The following is a 26101-nucleotide window of genomic DNA, read 5'->3' as shown; positions in this document are numbered from 1 at the left end:
CCTCTGGCCTGGGAATTCCACTTTGTGGCACAAGGTTGTGTGGTCGCAAATCACCCCAACCCACATAGACATTTTCACATCTGAAACAGAGTGATGATGTCACTAATCTGTGTCATCTTACTGCCTGTGAGTGTGGACTTTACATTTTGAACCCTAATAAGGGGAAGAAAACCAAATTGATTCCCAAGGCTGACCTCCCAGGGATGTCCAAGGATTCTGTGCTTCTCAAGAGACAAAGATCTTCAGCTTCTCTCCTGGGCCATTTGGCCACAATACCCAGAGGGTTTGGCTGCCTCATGAGTGATGGGTGGGGAGTGTCAGACAGGTAGACAGAACCCAGGGGCCTGGTGATGAGAACAGACCCCCACTGTCCATCACCTTTTCTGGCCCTGTCCTCAGCTAAATTTCCCAAAGGCCTTCTTCTACCTGATCGCACAGAGTGTGCTTAAACTTACTCAGGCCTCTGGCAGCTTAAAACCACTGCTTGAAATCCCTTTACCATTTACTAGAACATAAAGTTATTGTAAACAGGAGATATTCTATTGATGCTACAAATAGTCAATGCCTTTACCAAAAATAGAAAGAAACTCTAAGAAACAAGCAAAACAAAAACAAAACAGGTATAACAAAACACTGGAATGAAATTCTACCTGTATGCTGTTGCCTGCATAAAGAGCCCCAGATTTGCGTTGTCTTAGTTGTAAAAGAAGAGATCAGGTGAAGAGGGGTTGAAGTCAGATTAGCCCAAAAGTGAATGGTACAGAGTACCATGATGTCCATGAAAGTTTGCCAGGGTCGTCTTGATTATAGCCCAAGCAGAGACAGGGAAAGGAAGGAGATGTGAGCAGACTTTGGGGCTTCAAACAGGGGAGGTTATTCATGCAGCCCAGGAAAGGCTCCCCAAAGCCAGGATCAACCTCCCTTGCAGGCCGGTCTCTCATGGAGGCAGGGCCAGGTACCTTAGATTTGAGACCAGCTGTGTGACCCTGGGCTGGTTTCCTTCCATACAATGGGAGTGCCAATGGCTGCGCGCAAAGACTGTCTGAGGATAGGAGGTAGCACTCTGTTGAGCGCTTGTGTACCTGAGTGTCATCACCCCCTAAGGGCATCTTTCCTTCCAGAACTGGCACCTTGGAAGGTCCTTAGACACTAAAGGCAGTGATGATGATAAGATGAGGGAGAGCCAAGGGGTAGGGCTTCTATGTCCTGGATAGGAATGAGTGTTTGGACACTCCTGGGGACAGCTGAGTGAGTCCTGTAGGGCTCATAGGTCTCCTGGGGCAGTCCATCTTCAATGGCATTGGGCCTAGGCCAGGATGTTGAGGCAGCCACTGGAGCATCAGCAGTAAAGGCAGGCACAGAGGCAGTGGATCCATCAGAAGTGGCAGGTGTAGGATCGTCTAGTGAGCAAGTAGAGTCACCAAGCCTGGCTGACCACTACCCCCGACAGACGATGCCCTGTCCCTTGCCTCATGCTCCAGCAGGGTACAGGCTGGCACCTGGAGCCTCATGGAGCATCTCTCTAAGATCTCTGTGTCCCGGTCATTGAATGGGCACTTGACTCACCCAGGGCTATTGGAACAAGGAGGGAAAACAGACCCCAAGATGTTTTGGGAAAGTGTTCAGCAAAGCACAGAATACACGCACGACACAGGGGCACTGATATTGTGGGAGCTAATATTTTATGAACTCCAGCCCTAATGTGAGCACTCTCACCTGTGCAATCTGAAAGAAACGGGAGACTTTCAGGAAAGATAGTGTCTGAGTTTAACTTAAAGGAAGTAAAATCTTGGCATTTTCACTCTTGATATCCTTCCAAATCAACTCTTTCAATGCTCCCATCCTCAAAACTATCATATGGAGTCACTGAGGCAGTCAGAGATTTACTGACTCAATGTCACTCAGTTAATTCTAAGTTCACTGCTGATTACGTCTGACTAATCTCCTTTTTCCAAACTTCACTCCATTTAATCTTGCTGGTGATGATTTTATGCAGCTCTGGGACAAACTCCACCTGGTTAAGGATAAAGCAAATCCACGGTGACTGAGTCCTGCTGTCCTTTCCCATCAGTTCCCCACTCTCCTCTTCTGTCCCTCCACAGTCTCCGATGCAGGCTGACACCATATGGTGGCCTTAATGGAGTCCACCGAGTATTTCAGGTTCTCCCCTGGACCCCTTGAAAGTAGATGTACCCATGGGATTTGCTTTGACCCAGGAGATGTGAGTGGAAGTGAAGCGTGTCACCTCAAGGGAAAAGAATTGGGAGCCATTAAGATTGGCCACCCTCTCCTTCCTCTCTTAGAGCAGCTGACAGCTCCCATATGGAGGCTGCTCCTTTATTCTCGTGGCAGGATGAGGGGATGTGGAGCACAGGGCCCAGGAGAGCCATGGAGGATGTGCAGCATGGGCAGGAAAAGAACCTTCAGTGTTGTACATTTCCATTGTTTGTGGCTGTTTGTTACCTACAGTGATACCTAGCCCATCCTAGCAGACACGCACCATCTACTCCACACTCTGTGAAGCGGGCTATACTATCTCAGGTTGTAGAGGGCATTAAGTGAAGTAAAAATGCATGTAGAGCATTGAGCCCATGGCTGGCACGCACAGTGAGTACTCAATGTCAGCCATGTAGCTTCATAATGTGTACTGTCAGTACTCAAATAATGCAACCAAGTATTACAAAGAAGGAAATGTAAACTTTTTTTGCATATGTATTTCTTCAAACTTTATTTTCAAACAGATAGGATAAAACTATGTATATTTTTCATAGCCAGTGTTTTTCTCTTAATAGTATATTGTTAAAATATTTTTATCACAAAACTAAAAGATTTTTTGAGATTATCATTTTAAATTACATGATAGTGTTCACTTTAGTGAATAATTTAATTATTATTATTGGATTTTTGTAGGTTGCACACAGCATTTAAAACAACTGAAGAAGAATAAAAAATACGTATTACATGTTGTAAAATAAATATGATTTTGTTAATTCTTTTATTCAAAAATATAGAACATATATATAATATAGAATGGATTTCTTATTATGAGTCATGTTAAAAAATAGTTTAGAAGTTGCTGATTTGGATTTCCTTTTCAAATTTTGCAGGATTATAAATAACCTTTTTAAGTATTGCTGGGCCCTTATCTGGTTGTTTTTTTTTTTTAGCTTAACATGTCAGCAATAATTCCTTTTGGGTTTCTGACACAAGATAGCAGTTTTCATCCAAATAAGTCAACTACTTCACCCCATCCCTAAGCCACTCAGATAGAATAAAAAGCCAGTACTGTGACTGCCAAAGCTTCCCCAAGCATGGCCATGCTATGAGACGTGGGACAGCCAAGAACTGGGAACTGCTCAAGGGCACCGGGCCCCATCTGTCTGCAGTCACTCACCTTCCTCATGTACTCATATGGGGTATGTCACTGACTGTTCAAGGGCACTGGGCCCCATCTGTCTGTGCTCATTCACCTTCCTCAGGTACTCGCATGGACATGTCACTGACTTTACATGCTGCTGCAGCTCCTTGGTGAGCTAGCCCTGGTCATGGGACAGGAACTGTGGAGTCAGGACAATGAAGAGCTTCACCACCTGCAGAATGAGAACAGGGGCTCATGATGAGTGCCAATCTATTATATAGTTTTAAGAGAAAACGTTTGTCAAATTAGTGGGAAAAAAAGGTGACGTTGGAGTCTATAGTGGTCAAGAGCATGGGGGCTTCAGAAAAGGACAGAACCAAGTTCAAATTCCTGTACTCTGAATTTCTACTTCATGCCATGCAAAATTACTTTATCCCTTTCAACCTCAGTTTTCTTCTGTGTGAAACAGGAACAATAAAGTTTCATTCCTCATTCAGTTTCTCTCAAGGTTTCACCAGATCATACATATAAAACATCCAATTCATTTAAATGTATAATCATTCGTCTCATAATTAGTAGCAGTGAGATGGGAAATTAAAGAAAAATAAAATTAAAAAGAAAGAGAAATAAGCTTCCCTATATTAGGCTGACTTTTCCCAGAGGCAGCAACAAGCACAGCCCAGACCCAGAAAAAGCCTTGATAATACTATCTAATGTGCTCTGAAGACTCTCCCAGCACTCCCTCAACATAGCAAGAAAAAAAAACAAATTTTCCTTTGTTTTGTGGTATGAGTGTATAGATTCCTGTTCTTTGTTAGTGACTTCAAGTATTCTGTTTTATCTAAGTAGCACAGCGAAGGTCATGAGCCATCTGAGCAGACCTGAGTTACGGCCACCTGGGTACCATACTGAAGGTTATAGGATAAGACTGTGCCTAGGCAAACCTGGATAACAGACATCTGGGTTGCATAGCAATGGCCATGGCCAAGTGTAATCCTGAGTTATGAACCTGTTACAATTTAAATAACTGCCGTTGTTCTGCCTCTGCATCCTTGCTTTTATGCCACTATGCTTTGTGCCACTGTAAGCTTGCTTCAGGCTAGCCCACTCCCCTTTTTGAAGTGCCTATAAAAGTCAGGTGCTGTCTTTGTTCATCTTTGTTCTGGGTCCAGATTTTGGATGCTGAGTCCACTGGGTCTGAGTGCACTCAATAAAGATTCTCCTGTATAAACCCCAAGGTCTCTCATGCCTTCCTGATTTTCTGCAACAGTGGGATCAATTTCACTATTACTGTATATACAGTTCTGTGCCTGAAACCTACAAAGAAAGAAAATGTTGGCCAGGCACAATGGCTCACACCTGTAATCCCAACACATTGGGAGGCTGAGGTGGGTGGATCAGCTAAGGTCAGGAATTTGAGATGAGCCTGGCCAACATGGTGAAATCTATCTCTACTAAAAATATAAAAATTAGCCGGATGTGGTGGCAGGCACCTGTAATCCCAGCTACTCTGGAGACTGAGGCAGGAGAATCACTTGAACCTGGGAGGTGGAGGTTACAGTGAGCCAAGATCATGCCACTGCACTCCAGCCTGGGTGACAGAGTGAGACTCTGTCTCAATTTAAAAAAAAAAGAAAAAAAAAATTAACTCAGCCAGGCACCATGGCTCGCACCTGTAATCCTAGCACTTTGGGAGGCCGAGGCAGGCGGATCACAAGGTCAGGAAATCGACACCATCCTGACTAACACAGTGAAACCTCATCTCTACTAAAAATACAAAGAATTAGCTCGGCGTGGTGGCGGGCACCTGTAGTCCCAGCTACTCTGGAGGCTGAGGCAGGAGAATGGCATGAACCCAGGAGGCAGAGCTTGCAATGAGCCCAGATCATGCCATTGCACTCCAGCCTGGGCGACAGAACAAGACTCCGTCTGGGGAAAAAAAAGTTAACTCTAAAAAGTGCTAGTGATTTGTCATTTTTATATAATTAATTATAACCCTTTTTAGTCACACAAGGCCTTGTCCATGGCAGGTGCTCAATAAACACCTGTCGAATCAATGCATGTGGGCTCCAGAGCCACACTGTTTAGATTCTATTCTGCCTCCACCACTTATTAACTGTGTGATCTGGGTAAGATAATTCACCTCTTTATGTCTGCATTTCCTTCTCTATAAAATATATATAATAAGAATCCTTAGCTCATTAGGTTGTTGCGAGGGGTGAAGGATTTGGCACATAGTAGGGGCTTGTTAAACATTAGCTGTGATGATCTCCTTCCAAAGCTTCATTTTCAGAGCCACAGATGAGGCCATAGTGCCACCTGGTGACCCTAGCGTGTAAGTGCACATGATCACCAACTATGCGCTTTTCTGCACCCAAGGTCCAAGACTGGGTAGTTAACGCCTGGAGGTTTCTGCTGCATCTGCCTTCTCAGTGCTCACCTGAAGACTTTTGTATTTTCCTCCTCACATCCCTGCAGATGGGGTTCAGGCTGCCCGACATGGCTGGGTGATCCCAGGGCAGTGGCCACCTGTAGCAGCCCTGTGAGGTACCTGGAGGATCATTGTTCCTTCCTTCTCAGGCTCTGGGCAGATGGCAAGGCTGGGGTGACCCACACCCTCAAGTTTCTTGCTTTGGAGGGTCACATTTTCCCTTGGCAAGGAGGGTAAAGGTCACAGGAAGCCAGCGACCCATGACCTGCTTGTGCCATGGGCCCAAACTCCTGAAAGTATGCATTACAGGATGTTGAGCAGCATCCCAAGACTCTACTCGATGCCAGTAGCACCTCCTCCCCACCATTTGTAACAATCAAAAATGTCCCTAGGCTGGGCTCAGTGGCTCACACCTGTAATCCCAACACTTTGGAAGGCTGAGGCGGGCAGAGCACCTGAGGTCAGGAGTTCAAGACCAGCCTGGCCAACATGGCAAAATCCTGTCTCTACTAAAAATACAAAAATTAGCCAGGCGTGGTGGCACATGCCTGTAATCCCAGTTACTTCGCAGGCCGAGGCAGGAGAATCGTGAACCCAGGAGGTGGAGGTTGCAGTGAGCCAAGATCGCGCCACTGCACTCCGGCCTGGGCAACAGAGCAAGACTCCATTTAAAAAAAAAAAAAAAAAACAGTCCTTAGATACTGCCTAATGTCTCCTGGGGGACAAAATTGTCCCCTAGTCTATAAACCACTGGTATATCCTCTAGGACAACTGGACACTTTTCCAGGGACAACCAGAGCTCTACAATCCCAGAACTCCCACTCAAAAAATTTATCCTCTAGTACTACTTTTTTAGAAACACTGTCATTTAGAACCACCCCTCAAAAAAGAAAGAAAAGCATATTTATACTGCCTTGAAGAGAAGCTAACAAAGTTTGACTTGAAGGTTACATTCAGTTTAGCCACGCCACATGAGCATCCAGTAGAGTTACAATGTATATTTGTTTCATTCAAACTCAATACATGAGGAGAGAAAGGAAGAGAGGAGCAATTTAAGAAGTGCAGGCTTGTCCACCCTCTTTTGTCACCAAAGTGTGGATGCCCAAGAGGGAAAGTGCTACGCAAGACAGAATAATGCAAATACAAGTTTTCTCTTTTCCTAGTCAGTGTCAACGCCTTTGGTCCTATGTGAGCATGTTGCTCATGTTTCAATAGTAATTCAGGGACTATTCAATGATTATTCTGAATGCATATGGTTTGTGTTCTACCCACACCCTCTGGTTCATTTGGGGCCTCAGTGTTTGAGAAGCAAGCTGTTCTAGGCTTTCTCACCTGTCTTCAGTAAGGCCAGTGGTTAAAAGCTTAGCTCCAAATCAAACAGGCAGGGCCGTGCTACTTACTAATAGTGTGGCCTCAGACACTCAAGATAACCTTGCTAAACCTCCATCAACTCCATCTATAAGAAAAGATTAAGAGCCACCTCACAAGGCTGTGGTGAGAATTTAATGTAAGTGACTTGCTTGGTGAGATCACCCTGACAAGTGGGAGATGCCTGGTACACAGTATCATGAGTGTCAACTCAGCCCTTTATTACTTGGAAGGCCTTGGGCAAGTTCTTTAAACTCTCTGAGCCTCAGTGTCCTCATGTGTAAAGTAGGGATTGAGAGGAGTCAAGAATGCTTCTAAAGCCCTTACAACCTAGCAACTGCTCAATCAATATTAGCTGTTATATCATGTGGCTCGTAATAAGCACTTAGTATCATTAATAGCATTTTGTCCCACCTTTTAAGTTCTGCTCCATCTGTTAAAACGTAAGCTGTCAGAAATTTTTGTTATAATCACTAATGTGCCCCATATGCCTAGAATAATGTCTGGCAATACAGTAGGTGTTCAACAAGTATTTGTTGAAGGAACTTTCCTAAGACTTGCCTCTCCTAGCTTCTAGGCTTGCTACTTGAATGTCCTAATTATCCTGCAGGGAAAGCACTCAGGTTCCTCTCAAAAAGGCCCCATGCAACTCTGTCTCTCCAGATATGAATTCAAGAGGCTGCGCGACTGCTTGACAGGAGGGGAGGCACTCACCCCAGAGGTGCTGGAGCAGTGGAGGGCGCAAACTGGGCTGGAGCAACATGAGGGCTATGGACAGCCAGAAGTGGTATATTTAAAGAGCAACATTTATGTTTAATATATGTGGGGGCCTTTCTGCCCCAGGATTTTCAACCTGAGCCCCTGAAGTGCCTCCATCCCACTCTAAATTTTTACAGAGTTTCCCAGTACACCTCATCTTGCCAGTAGTTACCAAAACTGGCAAACTGTTCAGTTAGGTTTTGCTAAAGAGGTGATGATTATTATTCCATCATACCCGCCTCCCCTTCATGCAGGAGAAATCGTAAGGGCTTTAGTAGGTGGGTGAGGCTCAGAACTGAGCAGCTCATCTTTCCAACTGTGCTGGGAAGAATCATCTGAGAGCCTCTGTGGGGAATTTATTCCAAGGTGCACTTAATGGAGTCTGAGGAGAAGTTTTCAAAGTGTGGTCCTCAAACCAGCAACATCAGCATCATCTGGGAATGTGGTAGAAATGCAAATTCTTGGACCCCACTCCACACCTAATGCATTAGAAACTCTGGGATGAGGCCCATAAATCTGTGTTTCAACAATGCTCCAGAATCTCCAATTTGATTCTAAAGCACACCCATTTTGAGAACTCCTGGTCTCAAATAGCATATTTCAGAAGGTGTGCTTAAATACTGGGAAAATCAGTCCAAATTGAATCTTGTTTCATTGTCATGATATCATTTCAGAAAATAAATTTTTGTCTACTTACGCAAAGTTTGTCCTTTCAATAGGGAATAATTTGTGCTGATCAGAAAGGAAAAAAAATTAAACCAGGCTCAATGGGGAAAAGAATGCTGCACTGTGATGTCCAGGAGGTTGAGAAAATATCTGACTGCTTCGATCAAGCAGAAAGAATGTTTTACAGTTTTCTGCTATTCACTGTACAACTATTCACAACCTGCTGTCATTTTGTGAAAAGAAAATTTTAAGAACATCAATTGTCTTTCATTCTAGATTATAGATGAAAATGACAATGTTCTACCACCTGGCAAAGAAGCAGAAATTGCCCTCAGACTAAAGTCTACACTGCCCTTCTGTTTCTTCTCTGACTATGTGGTATGAGGATAGAAAGTGCTAGTCATGCCTTAATACAGACCTCGGTCCAAATTTCATTTCCACCATGTCTTGCTATGTAACCTTGGGCAAGCAACAAAATCTATTTCATCAGCAGTAAAATGCGGAGACTATCATCTATCATCTGAGTATTATAAAGATGAAATTTCAAATGTAACAAACTAGTTGCAGTGGTTATCCTCAGAAAGGACAACTGGACAGGGTAGGATGGGGGTGCAGTTGGGGGGTGCTAGAGGCAGAAGAGCGGCTTTTTATTATACTCTTTGGGACCTTTTGTATTTTACACTAGGAACTACCTTTTTTAAAAAATTAATTTCCAAAATAAAATAAAATTAAATTAAATTTAAAAAGCAAAAAAAAAATTAATTTCCAGCCAGGGACAGTGGCTCATGCCTGTAATCACAACATTTTGAGAGGCCGAGGTGGGAGAGTGACTTGAGCCCAAGAATTCAAGACCAGCCTGAGAAATACAGCGAGACCCCGTCTCTACAAAAACATAAAACATTAGCCAGATGTGGTGGCACATGCCTGTGGTCCCAGCTACTCAGAATGCTGAGACGACAGGATGGCTACAGCCTGGGAGGTCAAGGCTGCAGTGAGCTATGATCAAGCCATTGCAGTCCAGGATGGGCAACAGACTCTGCCTCAAAATATAAATAATTTCCTTTAGAAGTACAATTTGTCACTTAATGAGTGCCATACCCGTCCCTGCTCTGACCAAACTAATCCCCAAATGTCATCTTTGATTCCTAGGACAGTCCAAACTGCTGCCATGGTAAAGGGAGATTTTTATGTCACTGGAGACAGAGGAATGATGGACAGCGATGGGGATTTCTGGTTTGCCAGCAGAGCTGATGACGTCATTATTTCCTCTGAGCTTGTAGATTTGCCACTCTTAAGAGGCAAGGATTGACAGGAAGGGAGATCTCCTACTGGAGGATGTGGTGGTCAAAGGCTTCTTTTCCTTTTCAGGTAACATATTGGGCCATTTGAAGTGGAGAGTGCGCTTGCTGAGCACCCAGCAGTTGTTGAATCGGCTGTTGTCAGTAGTCCAGATCCAATTTGCGGAGAGGTAGATGAATGTCATTAATTAAAGTAGCAACTTTATATTTTCGAGTTCTGTCCATTTGACTACAGTAAAGGCTGAACCAAAAGTGGTCATTTAATTTTCACTATGAGGCATCCATTTGGCCAAAATATAAACCAGGCAACCAACTTCACAATAAGTTGTGTCCCAAAGGTGAGCTATTAGGATTCTTTTGACGGCCAAGTGACAGAAACTCAACTCAAACTGTCCTAAGTTTAAAAAAAAAAAAGACATTTGGCTCATGGTAAGTGACAAGTATTCAAGTATAGCCACATCCAAGGGTTCATGTAAGGTTGGCAAGACTTAGTCTCTCTCCATTTTTGGCTCTGCTGTTCTTCATGCTGGCTCTATTTGAGTGGGTTCTTCCTATTTGATAGCAATCAACTCCAGACTTACACAGGTTAGCAACCCTCCATCCCTCCAGGAAAGGACAGAGCTCTGTTTTCAATCATTTCAAGTAACTCTCAGGACTGCATTTGCCTACCTTAGATCACATCTCTCACCAGTGTGGTTTAGGGTAATCGTATATGCTGATCGGCCAGACTTGGATCATATTGTGTCCGGAATTGGTGGGTTCTTGGTCTTGCTGACTTCAAGAATGAAGCCACGGACAGTCGCGGTGAATGTTACAGCTCTTAAAGGCGGTGGCATCTGGAGTTGTTCATTCCTCCCGGCGGGTTCATTGTCTCGCCGGCTTCAGGAGTGAAGCTGCAGACCTTTGTGGTGAGTATTACAACTCATGAACGAGGCATGGACACAAAAAGTGAGCAGCAGCAAGATTTATTGAAAAGAGGGAAAGGACAAACCTTCCACAGAGTGAAATGGGATGACAGCCGCCGCCACTGCGGGCTCAGGCATCCTGCTTTTATTCCCTTATCTGACCCCACCCACATCCTGCTGACTGGTCCATTTTACAGAGAGCTGATTGCTCCATTTTGACAGGGTGCTGATTGGTGTGTATACAATCCTCTAGCTAGACATAAAAGTTCTCCAAGTCCTCACCAGCTTAACTAGACACAGAGCACTGACTGGTGCATTTGCAAACCTTGAGCTAGACACAGGGTACAGATTGGTGTGTTTACAAACCTTTAGCTAGACATAAAGGTTCTCCAGGTCCCCACCAGATTAGCTAGATACAGAGTGCCCATTGGTGCAACCATGAACCCCAAGCTAGACACAGAGTGCTGATTGGTGCATATACAATCCTCTGGCTAGATATAAAAGTTCTCCAAGTCCCCACCCGACTCAGGAGCCCAGCTGGCTAGCCTAGTGGATCCGGCACCAGGGCCGTGGGCGGAGCTGCCCGCCAGTCCTGTCTGGCACCTGCACTCCTCAGCCGTTGGGTGGTTGATGGGACCTGGTTCTGCAGAGCAGGGGGGCGGCACCTCTAGGGGAGGCTCCAGCATGGGCATGCTGGGCTGCAGTGCTGGGGGACCAGTGAGAATTCGAGCTCGGCAGGCTGGCAGTGCTGGGTGACCCAGCGCATCCTCCACAGCTGCTGGCCCAGGTGCTAAGCCTCCCACCCACGCCTCTCCCTCCATACCTCCCTGCAAGCAGAGGGAGCCAGCTCTGGCCTTGGCCAGCCCAGAGAGGGGCTCCCACAGTGCAGTGGCAGGCTGAAGGGCTCCTCAAGCGTGGCCAAAGCAGACGCGGAGGCCGAGGAGCCACTGAGAGTGAGCCAGGGTTGCCAGCACGCTGTCACCTCTCAATATGTCTATCATTGGAGATAGGGGTTGGTGTCAATCCCACCAGAGAGAAGTTAGGGTGATACTTTATAGGAAAAACTACAGTAGCTACTAAAAAGGGGGAACAGATACTATATAAGCATACGCAGATTTCACTGGATAGGCAGCAGATTTCACCGAATGGACAACTGCCATGGAACTCAGAATACATTTTCTCACAGAAACAAGGCAAACAGAAAATTGTGGCCAGTTTCTCAAACAAGTCTCATGAGACTGTTTAGGACCAATGGAAAGGAAACTCTGGCAATGACAATAATAGTCTTACTTCTAGGAAGAAGCCCTATTTTCCTAATTTCCTTTCCTCATGGACATTTCCTACGGACACAGCAAGTGACAAAATTTCAAAACAGTTTGTCAGCATCTTCCCACATCTGTACCTCTCCCTCTCACACACCAGTGAGCCTCTGCAGTGACACTACGGGTCCCCTACTCTTACCTCTTTTACCCCCTCTACTCCCCATTTATTCTATTCTCAGAAATAGTTTCCTTTTGCTGCCATGTTCTCATTCTCTCAATATAAATGATTTCAGCTGAACAGAAGTAACCACCAATTAGAATCAATGTATGAACAATGAATAATATAAATTATGCTAACCTCAGTAATTATCTAATTGGTAGGTTTTAAACAGTATTACAAAGAGAAGCAAACAACATGAGGCAAGAAACGACCTTGTAGAGATAGATCAATCTTTCCTGAGAGTTTTTTGCTTCATTTTGTTTTGTTTTGAGATGGACACTTGCTGTGTTACCCAGGCAAAAGCAGGAGTTCAGTGGTGCAGTTATAGCTCAATGCAACCTCAAACTGCTGGGTTCAAGCGATCCTCCTGCCTCAGCCTCCTGAGTCGCTAGGACTACACGTGTGCACCATCGTGCCCTGCCTAATTTTTTCTTTTTAGTCTTTGTAGAGATGGGGTCTCACTATGTTGACCATATAGTAGCTCATTATATAGGTAGAAGGCATCTTTTTTTGTTTAGCCCTAAGAACCTGAAAATGTTTTGTTAGAACAGTATAAACGCATGATGAACTAGAGCCTTTAATCAACTCTGCAATACTGAATCACTACTAAGAATCTTTCTAGAAATCTTTTGTCCCATCCTGTATGAGAAAAGCACAGTGGCCAAGGATGAGTAACTGCCTTGTTTTTAGGGACAGCACTTGACATCTATCCTAGGACTCTTGGCCCTAATACCCCTATAAATTCAAAGAACATGACTGTACATATCAACGGGCCCCATTTAATATTCAGAAAGAAGACAATATCCAAAGAAACCAGAAACTTTCATCAAATAAGGATTTAAGAACAATACTACATAAAGACATGAAGATGGCCCTGTAGTTTCCTTCTAACCGTGGAATTGTTGATATTGACTGATCGTCTGCATGAAATTTCTATTTCAGTTAGCATCATTTCAGCCAAAAGGTAGTTAATTTCAACCTAAGAACTACTCACATTTTCTCCATTACATTCACTAAATTAATGAACTTTGACTTTCAGAAAGGCTATTTGAGGGCATTTAAAAATACAGTAGTAGTCTTATTTTGAGAGAATAGAAAAGAGGATTTTTATGGTCAAGCCAGGGCAGAAAACTGTGTATATTCCAAATTATCCCTAAAAAATCTTCTTCAATGTCCAGGATCCAGCTCTGAAAAGACAAGAACTAAGTGTTCTTTTTGTATTTAGGTGTAGTCTCCATTTTCCAGGAACAGTAGAGACCTAGGACTAGTTTGAACTAGGAGAAAGCAATGGGGTAAAGGGATTATTACTTTCTTGTGGCAAAGCATTTAAGTGAATTTGCACTAAAAACCCCTAAGATGGAGCTACACTGTCACCCTTCTTATATAAACAGAACAGTTTCTAGTGTCCATGAGATTCAATAAGCTTAGGCTTATTATCAAGATAATCTAGACTTTAAAATTCAGTCTCAAACAGTTTCATGCAAGCTCTCTCCTATTGCACTAACTGGAAGAATGGAATCAAATGTCTCATAATGTTTTTCTGTCAATTAGGTGGAATTTGTTCAAGAACTCCCAAAGACAATCACTGGGAAAATCAAACACAATGTTTTAAGAGACCAAGAATGGGGACGAACATAGCTTGATAAAAAAAGACTTAAAAAGGTTAAGTAGTAATATGATTGCTTTCTCTCATTATTGGTTCCTGATAATTCTGTGACTACTCTCTTAAAAGTTTAAGATCCTTCCTGGTTGAAGTTTTTATTTTCTACTTAGCTAAAAAATTAAAAAATAAAAGTCTAAAAATATATGGATGAAATTTGTTTTAATAACCAAACTGACAAAGGTAATAATGGTTTCTAGTGTTTAAAATAGGAGTCAAATGATTACTTAGAAAAAGAAAGTGCACAATGAATCTGTATTTTGTGCCTGATTAATTCAAAATAAAGATACCCCCTAAATGTTCAAGACAATTTCTTCTGCTTAACAACTTTATGAGACCAAACTTTAAGACATTTAAAATACTGTTAAAATGAGGAGTATAATTCAAAAATCAGTAAGTGAATTTAATGAAAGTAAGTACTGTATTACTGTGGCTCATTTTGAAGCAAATTAACTGTAAAATATCTGAAACTTGGATTTAAGGATCGAGGGTAATTAATAAATTTTCTATACTTTTTAGGTTCATGTCCATGACTTTTTATAATGTGACATATAAACATCTTTCATGATATACATATACACTATATATATATATATATATATATACTATAAAGCAACAGATTTACTAAGAGTCAGAAAGAAAGAAAAAGTACAGAACACCAATTTTTAGGGAACAAATTTATTTTGATTTTTCTGAAAATATCAGAACTATGAAAAACAAGCTTGATATTTAGCTGTACCAAAAGCAAAATACAAGTAAAAATAACATTTGAAAACTATGTTTAACCTTAGAGAATCATGTTTTAAAATACAAAGTTTAACATTCTTTCCTCTATGGAGCTAAACGTTTTCTAAACGACAAGACGGCAGTTTTACTTTTTTTTAACTGACGTAATTTTTTAAAAGAAAAAACAAAAGGGGAATAAAAAGCACTTACTTCCTATTCTGGAATCTCGTCATTTATAAAATAACATGCTCAAATGTCAGTGAAAATAAACAGCTGATAAACCTGAAAACAAGTATTTTAATGAGTTCAGGTTACAACCGAACACAGGATTTTGTAACTGGGAAAGAATAGTTTGTATAACAACTGAGTCTTACCAAATACAAATAAATATAAAAGGCAATTAAAAACAAAACTATAAAATCAAAGTCTTTCCGTAAAGTAGCAGCTTTCACAAAGTAAAAACAATTTAGTTCCACAGAGTTGTATGTTCTGTAGGCATATGGCCAGTTTTTTTCCGAGTCCTTTTGTCTTGCACTATCAAAATAGAATCTTTGTCTTGGAGCAAGTCTGCTGAAGAAGGCACCAAAATCCTATCCTCTCTATTCCCCTAAATGATATTAATAATCCTCTTATCAATCATTTCAAAGTAACTTCAATGTCATTAAGAATTAACATTCGAAATATGTAAAGCTACAGAAGGAAGGTCCTGCCTATTCTCTTTACCCCTCTCAAATCATTCTGGTCTAGCTTGCCAAATAGAACCACTAGCTAGGATAAAAATATATTCCCATGTTCACTAGCCATTAAATAAACATAGCCACTTGTGCAGGAACCCTAACATTTTTAGCAATTCCTAACTTTAAAGCTTAAGGATAAGCCCATTTCTACAAGCTAACTTTACAGCTTCTTAATATTCTTAATCTGGACAGTTTACTTTGCAGACTTTGTTGGTGTCTGCCTTTTCAATTGTTTTACCCAAAAATAGGCCTTGAAAAAACTTTCAAATTCAGGAAACTCCTGCAGAGAACCCTCATGGTATGTGAGTGTGAGCATTAACTTGAAGAATACTCTTATTTCACAGAAATTTAGGACTGTCAGACTAGGGCTGAGTTCATTCTCTTCCTTCAGAGACAAAATTTCAAGCTGAGCAGATTCATAGACAAGGGTTCCTCATACGGTTATATACTAGTGCTGGGAAAAGGAGAGAAAATGCTATTTCATTGGGTCTTGTGGTTCCTCCAGTTGGGTTAGAGAAGATTTGAGAGTTGTACCCTTCATTTTCAAGTCCAAGTGGCTGCAGAAACATTTCAAGGATTCCTCTGGCAAGGCGGCAAGTCAGTTTCCTTTTAGATCTAAGACTCTTGTCACTTTAAGAAAAAAAATTTTCCCCTGAACCTTTCAGAGACTTGTCCATGTGTTCATGTGATGAAAAACGTCTGCAAAATAGGCTAGTTTCTATAGCCATTTTTCATTTCCAAAGCAGTCAGCAAAAGCTGGCTGTTTTCTTGTAAGTACTCTGGTAATTCACCTTTCAATTCAAATATCCTGTAGAGAACTCGTCCTCTGATAAGCTAATGGATGTCTGTATGGTGTGGGAGGTTTATGTGCTATTCGTCCAGGGTTTTCTTTTGGGTGTTTTTTTTTTTTTTTTAAACATTTTTGCATAAATGGGTCTTTGACACAGGTAACCAGTTTTGTAACATTATTCAGAACATCACTGTATCTTCAAGTTTTTGATATCAGCATCTCTGTGAAGAAAGCAGTGTGCTATAATGTCAACATCAGGATTTCTTTTATAATAATGCAAAACGACTTCTGGAGACAACCGCTGATGGGGCACCAGAAGTGTAGATAACAGACCTCTGGTTATCAGATAGGATGTCACAACATTATATATTGGCCTTTGTTTTGGCAGGCTCCTAGCAAAAGAACAAGTTTTCTTTGAATTTCATCATTTATAAATCTTACAAATGCTACAGCATGACAAGTATTAGTGAAACCTGTTGACTCATCATCCTGGATAGAGAAGCTGCCACTTTTCAGTTAATGACACAAAACCTTTTTTGCATCATATGAGATATCATCAGTAAATCAACTTACTGAGAAAATAAAGTCTTTTCAATTTTGTACTGCATCTTGCCCCAGCATTTTAATGTTATTAGATTCTCACCAACTATGCATATTTTCCTTTCCTGAGGTAAGTTCTGCTACTAAATAATTTGCTTCTTAAACCTTTTGACTAAATGTGATTTCTGAACAAAAGCCTTACTGTTTTTGTTTTGATAGTCCAAAAGCCATTTGAAAATAACGAATATCCTTTCTTGTCAAGTGGCTGTGATTTAGTTACAATTGCTAGTTTTATAAGTTGCATGCCACAGACAGTGCACAATAGGATAGGACAGCTTGGACTGAGTCCATATAAAACCCTTGAGAAGTAGCTTTCATTATAAAGACAGAATTTCGTTGTGTCCCTTGTTGCACTAGTATACTGAAGTATACTCAGAAGACTGAAATTCTTCATCACCAACCTTTTCAGAAATGTCTGTAGCTCTATGCCTAAATGGTTCTCTTCTCTCTCACATCTTGCCTTCCAAAATTGCGGCACTGGACTGTCAACTTTGTTACACACAAATGTTAAAAAATAAAAATAAAAAAATAAAAACAGACATAAACAAGAAAATCACAAAAGTACAAAAACTTCACTAAACAATTCACTTCTAACCTACATGATCCACATTTTTGCAATGTTTACAACAAAGTGGCAGCAAGACAGCTGAGCTGTGGCATGTATAAACGCCTTCCTTAGAATGAAAACTTCCCTCTGATTTTCTACTTCACAGTCAGTTCACTCCCATAAGTCAGCTGGCACTGCAGAAGAGGAGCCTGGGAGAGGTCAACATCCGCCTCCTCCTATCCTCCCCTCTTTGCAATAGCAGCACATGGGTCTGCCTCTACATAATACCATAAGGGCTGAAAGATCCCTAACAAAACTGTTAACAGGGCTGCGCAATCATTGTTCACTACTGTGAGAACAGCATAATGCAGCACACAAATAAAAAACTGTTTTTAAGTCATAATTTAAGGTGAAACCCCAGCAACATCTCACAGAGCCCCAAGTGAGAAACCCACCTCTAACACCGAATGACTTCCTATGAGAGGTCATTTTCATTTGACTTGGATCCTTCTGTGACTTGACTTGCAAGTTCAGGTTTGGCTCCTCCCTCATTTACCACCTGCGGATTAGACGCTGGTTTTGTCTGCCCCAGCTCCTCAGTATTCTCTGGTACCTGCTGGTTATTTTTTCCTTCTGCTGTGTTGCTTTGGTCTGATTTGTCAGCAGATTCCAATTTAGCTTCTTTCCCATTTCCCTGCTTTGAGTTAAGCTGTGATGGATCCTTAGGGCTCTTCACCACCTCCTGGAGATTGTATTTTCTAAACAACATGTAATCTTTCACAACACTCAGGCAACAGACAGCTTTGATGATTTCTACAACCACTGTGTACTGTGGATTGGTGAGATCCACTTTATTTTCTGAATTGAGGGTGCACACTATTCCTGTAACAAAAAGAGAAAAACACATAGCTGAGGAGGATACCATTATGTTTGACAGATACAAAAAATCTTTTGTCTCTGTTTCTTGTTAAAATAAGACATACAGTAATACACTCCTCTATGTGGACTTCAAATACTCTGAACCCTTACAATAAATAAATATAAATGAAACCCTACAACATTTAGTAAGAATATTTTTTTCCAAACAAAATTCAATTTTGAGTTAAAAAAGACTTTATCTAACTACCAGAAAATCTCATATCCAACATACTGAAATCAGTTGATTTAATATTACTTTAAGAACATTTTAATACATTTGTTCTACACTCAAAAATGTAAGCCTTAAATCTTTAAAAAGAAAAAAAAATCCTTTAAAAACAAGTATTTACCATTGAACGCCTATGGAAAATCACTAAGAGAAATATACCTGCCAATTCTCTGATAACTTCTTCTCTATTCACGTGACTGTTATTTCGAGATTTGTACACAATCTGAAATGTCCCTTTGTTAGGAGTTTTAAACCAGGGTTCCAAAAATGTTTGTGCATATTTTTTCATATCTTCTAAAAAAGCCTTGCATGTGCCTGAGATGGGCAACATTCGTAGAATAACTCGAGTCTTCTTCTTCTTGGTTTTGTACATATCCTGGAGAATATGATGCACCAATTTCTCAGGTTCTTAAGAAAAAAAAAAACAGAAAAAAAAGTGAAGAAGGTAATTTCTCAGACATCCTAAAGACTGAACTCTAAAATGAATTTTCACTGGCAATGACATAAGTTGACAGAAGAAATTCTGATAATGAATTTAAATGAATCTACCTAGTCGTTTTTCCAACTAGTATTTCTTCAGTGCCTAATATGTACTATAATGTACCTAATATTTTAACTTTTCATCATTACTGCTTGCACTAGAAATGACTGTTTAGACACTGTTGTTAACATTTTTGTGACATCCTGAGTTATTCAACCTTAACACCATGCTGTTTTCCTGTAACAACTATCAGAGTACATTAAACAGTACATAGTTTTTTACCAAAAAAAAAAAAAAAAAAAAAATCTGTGAGTCACTTTAAAAGATGTAATTAATCCATTAGCTAAGTTAGCACAGAAGTCTAAATCTCATACCCAGGAGGAATCCCAGAACCATGTTGGGCATGAGATCATGAAAGGGAGGTCCTCAGGCTGCAACCTGCCTACATACAAGTCTATTTGGGGCTGCTCTAAAAATTTTTAAATTAGTTGACCACATTGAAAAATTTTAAAACTCCAGATTTCCAACTTATTTTGAGAAATTCGAATACCTGGTCCTGCATTCCCAAAGAGCTACAACTGGCTGGAGCTGAGTAGCAGCTGCCCCTTTTAGACAGAACAGGCACTCTAGTTCTGCTTTGTTATATACGAAGGAAGCAGCAAAGCCAGGTTTCCACTCTTAAGCCAATGCTACATCCACCACCCCATTCTACCTCTCCACAGGCCAACTGCTAATACAGTGTACAGAAGCTGCCATCAAATGATTGAGTCATGCCCAAGAAGCCATTTTGTAAGCAGTATTCCCTGAGAGAGGAATATACCCAGATGTTATAAGATCAATAATCTTAACAAGTATTCGTCACACCTATCCCAAGTGTCCTGATGAAGACGACGTTATTTGCTCCACTTTCCACTGACTGGAATCTTCTTAGCCTCAACTCTGTAGATGCTTTAATGTCACCAACTTCTTTCTTCAAGGCAGCCTCCACATCATCATCCTCTCCCTCACTTCCAGAGGGCTGCTGATCCTTGTCTGTAAACTGTTTGCATAAAACTAATGAGCAGAAATGACACAACAGCTTACATTTAAACACCATAAGTAATCATTTATGTGAAATCCCTTGTGGCAGGCAGCTCAGTATTGATTTTTTTTTTTTTTTTTTTTTTAAGATGGAGTCTCACTTTGTCTCCCAGGCTGGAGTGCAGTGGTGCGATTTTGGCTCGCTGCAACCTCCACCTCCTGGGTTCAACCAATTCTCCTGCCTCAGCCTCCTGAATAACTGTGATAATAGGCGCATGCCACCACGCCCAGCTAATTTTTGTATTTTTAGTAGAGATGGGCTTTCGCCATGTCAGTCAGGCTGGTCTTGAACTCCTCAGGTGATCCATTTGCCTCAGCCTCTCAAAGTGCTGGGATTACAGGCGTGAGGCACCATGCCCAGCTGACTCAGTATTGATAATACAGCTTTTTATTACGAAACTGGGACACCATACCCTTCAAAACATGGAGCAAGGCCGGAAGTGGTCGCTCACACCTGTAATCCCAGCATTTTGGGAGGCTGAGGCAAGCAGATCACCTGAGGTCAGGAGTTCAAGACCAGCCTAGCCAACATGGTGAAACCCTGTCTCTACTAAAAATATAAAAACTAGCCCGGTGTGGTGGCAGGTACCTGTAATCCCAGCTACTCAGGAGGCTGAGGCAGGAGAATGGCTTGAACCTAGAAGGCAATGTTGCAGTGAGCTGAGATTGCACCACTGCACTCCAGCCTGGGCGACAGAGCAAGACTCTGTCTCAAAAAAATTTTTTAAAAAAATGTGGAGGAAGAGGAATTCCCGCAGATATAGTATTTAAAATTTGAAAATGTTTTCAAAAGCATTCTGACAGTTTGAGACAGAGAGAAATGTGCTGACCAGATCAACCATTTCAGGGTGGACCTTAACACCTTGACCAGGTATCTGTGTGACTGACATGACACTGTCCTTTTGGTGAGATTAGACCAAATACTTGTGGAATTAAAAACCCTTACTCTTGCTCTATTAAGGAACAAGGCACAGAAATACTTGTTCAATAATTTTGGCCAAGCATGGTGGCTCACACCTGTAATCACAGTACTTTGGGGGTCAGAGAAGGGCGGATCCCTTGAGCCTAGGAATTTGAGACCAGCCTGGACAACATGGCCTGAGAACCCCTCTCTACAAAAAATACAAAAAATTAGTCAGGTGTGGTGGCACATGCCTGCAGTCCCTGCTACTCGGGGGCTGAGGCACGAGGATCGCTTGAGCCTCGGAGGTGGAGGTTACAGTGAGCAAGATCATGCCACTGTACTCCAGCCTCCACCTTGGGTGACAAAGCAAGACCGCTTCCAAAAAAAGAATTTGCTCAAAGTACAGGAGTAGACAGGATATGTACTTGCTGCCCATTTCTCTGCCCCCCAGTGCCCAATGAAATCGCCAATCAGGCACAATAATTGTACACATTTACTGAAACTTTATTACATACCAGTATGTACTTTATGTACATAAGCAACTCATTAGCCAGTCTTAAAGTATTCTTCTTTTTATCCAGCTCAGCAGCATCAAACAACGTGCCCATGTCCGAGTCCCCAGCTGGTAAAGGATGAGCCGTGAATTTAAATTCCCTCTGTATTATTACCCTTCTTCATTTAATCCCTCACAGTGTGCATGTGGGCATTGGTCCAGATTCTAAGACAGTAATATGATTTCCAAACAGTAAGACTTTAGGTGATAATGGTAAAAAAGTCTTTACTTTCTAAAATGTATTGTAAGTGCAATAACTGGCATTAGTAGTAAACCTATTATTTCAAAGATATTATTGCTTCAGGCAAACACATTCACAAGGCTGTCATGAGAAATGTGTTTCTGAAAGACCTTCAGCACACCGCCTGGCCCTCAGTGGGAGCTAGGCCGGGCTCAGTGGCTCACGCCTGTAATCTCAGCACTTTGAGAGGCAGAGAAGGGAGAATCGCTGGAGTGTAGGGTTTAGGACTACCCTGACCAAAACAGTGAGACCCCTTATCTACCAATTACAAAAATTAGCCGAGAGTAGTGGCGCGCACCTGTAGTCCCAGCTACTCCGGAGGCTGAGGCAGGAGAATCGCTGGAGCCCGGGAAGTCGAGGCTCCCCTGAACTATGATCCCGCCACTGCACTCCAGCCTGGGCAACAGAGCGAGACCCTGTCTCACAAAAATAAACATAAAAGTAATGGGAGCTAACGTGGTTAATGATGGAAAGAAAAGGTGCAAGCACTTCAAGCACAAAAACCATAGCGCCGAAGTCTGCGAACGTCTCAGGGCTAGGGACGGAAACGCCGGCGAGACCACGCCCCTACAGCCGTCACGCCGACGACCCAAAGCGCGCATGCCCATACCGACAGCCAACCCTGCAGCCTTCCCACCTCCCGCAAGGCCTGGCAGCCCGCCCGCCCCGGTACCGGTACCTTTTCTGGCCCATACATGTCGTCGCCGTATTCGTTGAGCAGGCTGTAGGCCTCCTCCACGCATTTGCGCTCGTTCATGTTGCAGGTGATGAGGATGCCCTGTAGCCCGGGCTCTAGCTGACGGGGCCCGCCAGCGTCGCAGCGCCTAGCGCGCTTGGCCAGCACATACTGAGCCTTGCCTTTGCGCTTCCCGCCGCCAGGCTGCGCAGTCGACTGGGCGGGGGCCGCCATGGTGTACGCAAGCTGAGAGTAAAGAGAAACGTTTCTCGGCTGCTGTTGGCGTCCTCACCTACCGCCGGCGCGAGTTGGTGACGTCAGATATGAGCGACGGCCTCCCCTAGCCTGCTTCCAAGCCTCATGCCGTGCTGCGCCGGGTCCTAAGGCGGGTCTGCAACCGACAAAGGGGTGGAGTGATACCCGCCCAAACCCCGCCTCCTTCCCCGCCTACCAACTGCAACCTGAACCCGGTAGAGGCAGCATGGCAGGTATTCTGGACGTGGTGTCAGTGGCTCCCCACCCTTGAAGCTGGCTCCAGCCTCATAGCTTCCTCCACCCAACCTTGGTACGTGTTCCTCCAGCCTTCCCTATAATTCTGCCAGTTACTGTGGAGGAAAAGTAAAATGTTAAATTTGAACTCAATTGAACGTGGACACAATGGTCATCAAGTCCCAGAACAGGTTGCATCAGCCCCTTGAGGCATTCATTCATCCAGCACTGTTACAGATAACTCTGTGCCTGTACTTGAGTTATTGAAAGACAATCGCAAAAACAAGTTGATCTTTATGTGTTCCTTGAGCCAGTCGCGAAGGGCCCTCGTGACTGGGCGTCATGCCAATCCACACATTACAAAAAGAGCCAAGGTGGCCGGGCGTAGTGGCTCACACCTGTAATCACAGTACTTTGGGAAGCCAAGGCGGGCAGATCAGGAGGTCAGGAGATGGAGACCAGCCTGACCAACATGGTGAAACCCCGTCTCTACTGAAATGCAAAAAATTAGCCAGGCGTGGTGGCACGCACCTGTAGTCCCAACTACTCGGGAGGCTGAGTCAGGGGAATCACTCCAACTCTGGTGGCGGAGGTTGCAGTGAGCGGCGATTGTGCCGTTGCACTCCAGCCTGGTGACAGAGAGAGGCTCTGTCTCAAAAAAAAAAAAAAAAAAAAAATGAGCCAGGGTCCCAGTCCACACTAAAGCTTCATGAGACCTCTCCTCCTCTGTGCACGGACAAGTGGCTGACTCTGGAGCCCAGGCTGTTGCTTTCCGGTATGGTGATGAATCCTCCATAGTCTGGTGCATATATATATATATATTTTTTTTTTTTTTTCTTTCCCCTTCTCCCCTTCCCATTATATCTGCATTGCCATTTACGTGGGATAAAGGTTGTTTACCCCAAAGGTATTGTATGTTTGTCTTTTCTTTTTTTTTTTTTTTTTTTGAGGGAGTCTTGCTCTGTCACCCAGGCTGGAGTTCAGTGGCGTGATCTCGGCTCATTGCAAGCTCTGCCTCCCGGGTTCATGCCATTCTCCTGCCTCAGCCTCCCAAGTAGCTGGGACTACAGGCGCCTGCCACCACGCCCGGCTAATTTTTTTTGTATTTTTAGTAGAGACGGGGTTTCACCGTGTTAGCCAGGATGGTCTCTATCTCCTGACCTCGTGATCCGCCCGCCTCGGCCTCCCAAAGTGCTGGGATTACAGGCGTGAGCCACCGCACCCAGCCGTATGTTTGTCTTTTCCCGTCGCACATTTCCCACACAGAACAGTTACTCAAAAGGCTTCCAGTAAATTACATTTCAGGCTATGTTTCTATTTCACTTACAACCAAGGATGTTGGCTAGTGTTAAGTGTTTCATGCTGCTTTCTCTGCAGCCTTTTATCCATAGTCTTGGCAACTATCATGTTACTATCTTTTTAAAAATCATTGAAAAGATGCCACTTTTGAAGAATGTGTTTTAAAAACACGTGTTTCTCATATTACTCTTCAGGTACAAACCTATTAGCAGATTTGAGTTCCTACAAACCCCTAAAAGGTGTAATCTGATATTTTGAAAGGGACGCTGAATTCACAGTCAATAACCCTAGGTTCTAACCCCAGATCTACCACTATGTCCAAAAATTTTATCATCTTACTATCTGCTTTTACCTATGTATTCAATACGGTATTCAATTTTCAGAATTTCTTTGGTGAAGACTGCACAGCAGAGATTTCTAGAACTCCTCAGTTGTTTCTGAAGAGCAGTGTCATGACACTGGCATTGGCGTTCCCCCAAATCTCTCTGTTCTGCTGGCTGGATTTCAGTTGCCCACACTCTGCCACCTGTCCTTAGGATATTAAATATTAGCATACAGATAACAAGTTAAAATATATATATTTCAAGTCCCAAGCATATCTGAGTACTACATGGAGGCAAACTTGAAAAACCAAAACTCAGTTTTGTTGAAATACGTGAGGAGGCAGCTTTAGGCTAAATTTAAGTTTAGTGTAAATCAAGCTTGTCCAACCTGTTGGCCCGCAGTTCACATGTGGCCCAGGACAGCTTTTGAAATTCAACTAACCCAACACAAATTCATAAACTTTCTTAAAACATTGTAAGATTTATCTGCAATTTTAAAAAATGCATCTGCTATTGTTAGCATTAGTGTATTTTATGGGTGGTCCAAGAGGATTATTCTTCCAAGGAAGCCAAAAGATTGGACATCCCTGGCCTACAGGCTTCTCCATACCGTAGTGAACTATAACCTAATTGGATGTGTAAACAGACTGTAACTGCTCTTGTAACAAGTAGCCAAATCTCAGTCAATCACAGAAGCCATGCTTAACTATTCACAGGTGGCTGATTGTTCAAATCATGTTTTTTATTTTTATGTTTTTTGAGACAGAATCTCACTGTCACCCAGGATGGAGTGCACTGGCACAATCTCGGCTCACTGCAACCTGGGTTCAAGCGATTCTCCTGCTTCAGCCTCCCAAATAGCTGGGATTACAGGTGCATGCCACCATGGCCAACTAATTTTTGTATATTAGTAGATAGGGGGTTTCACCACATTGACCAGGGTGATCTCACACTCCTGACCTCAAGTGATCTGCCCACTTCGGCCTCCCAAAGCACTGGGATTACAGGCATGAGCCACCGTGCCTGGCCAAACCATGTTTAAATAAGGCAAATACTGAGTTGTAACCTATTGGGTTGCTTCTGTACCTTACTTCCGTTTCCTGCACCTCACTTTTCTTTTTATGTCCATAAGTCATCTCTGACCATGTGGCAGCACCTGGATGTCTCTAAACCTAATCTGGTTGGTGGGTCAGGGGCCTGCCTGATTTGAGAATTGTTTCTTGTGCAATTTAATTCTGTTAAATTTAATTCATCTAAAGTTTTTTAAAACAGTTTATTGTATTTCATGGTTGCTGACTATGCTGAGAATATCCAATGAAGTGAGAATAATATGCAACCCTGTAGCTCTCAGTCTAGATGTTAGAATTATCTAAATCACACCCTTATCCTGTGGCAGCTGCGTCCACTTACTTCCTCTTCTGAACTAGGCCCTTGCCCAGCTCTAAATAACTTAACCTTCATTTATTCCTTATTATTCTTCTTTGTTCTTTTTTGCTTATTCTTTATGACTACATCTATTATTTCATGGCTGTGTGAACTTTCACCTCCTCAGGTTACCTCCCAGACATGGACAATGGCCTG

The 26101-nt window shown here is 42.6% G+C and overlaps 1 protein-coding gene across 3 annotated transcripts; it reads right to left on the bottom strand.

The window, feature by feature from the left end:
• Positions 1–3096: 3096 nt before the first annotated feature.
• Positions 3097–22868, bottom strand: THUMPD1 (THUMP domain containing 1). Of its 3 annotated transcripts, none has more exons than XM_033217835.1 (5): positions 22413–22868; positions 19820–19994; positions 18634–18882; positions 17783–18209; positions 3097–3590 (listed from the first exon to the last, which is right to left on the bottom strand). In XM_033217835.1, the coding sequence occupies exons 1-4, from the start codon at positions 22641–22643 to the stop codon at positions 17803–17805; spliced, it is 1062 nt and encodes a 353-aa protein (XP_033073726.1). In that variant the 5' UTR covers positions 22644–22868; the 3' UTR covers positions 3097–3590; positions 17783–17802. The 3 variants fall into 3 exon arrangements, with proteins under 3 accessions (XP_033073726.1, XP_033073725.1, XP_033073724.1); XM_033217834.1 differs by lacking the exon at positions 3097–3590 and adding an exon at positions 14590–16401; XM_033217833.1 differs by lacking the exon at positions 3097–3590 and having other exon boundaries at positions 16257–18209.
• Between the last annotated feature and the right edge of the window lie 3233 nt (positions 22869–26101).

This window comes from Trachypithecus francoisi, unplaced genomic scaffold (assembly GCF_009764315.1).
Source record: "Trachypithecus francoisi isolate TF-2019V2 unplaced genomic scaffold, Tfra_2.0 Lachesis_group10, whole genome shotgun sequence".
NCBI classification, from domain to species: Eukaryota; Metazoa; Chordata; class Mammalia; order Primates; family Cercopithecidae; genus Trachypithecus; species Trachypithecus francoisi.
The sequence above is the reverse complement of the archived record's forward strand: the minus strand, read 5'-3'. Positions and strand labels throughout refer to the sequence as shown.

What these genes read in the sequence shown, in the direction of transcription:
- THUMPD1 (XM_033217835.1), bottom strand. Translation starts at nt 22,643, where the DNA reads ATGGCGGCCCCCGCCCAGTCGACTGCGCAGCCTGGCGGCGGGAAGCGC. An exon ending in ACATGTATGGGCCAGAAAAG is followed by an intron (nt 19,995 to 22,412) that starts GTACCGGTACCG and finishes TTATGCAAACAG; the next exon opens with TTTACAGACAAGGATCAGCA. An exon ending in AGTTATCAGAGAATTGGCAG is followed by an intron (nt 18,210 to 18,633) that starts GTATATTTCTCT and finishes TTTTTGTTACAG; the next exon opens with GAATAGTGTGCACCCTCAAT.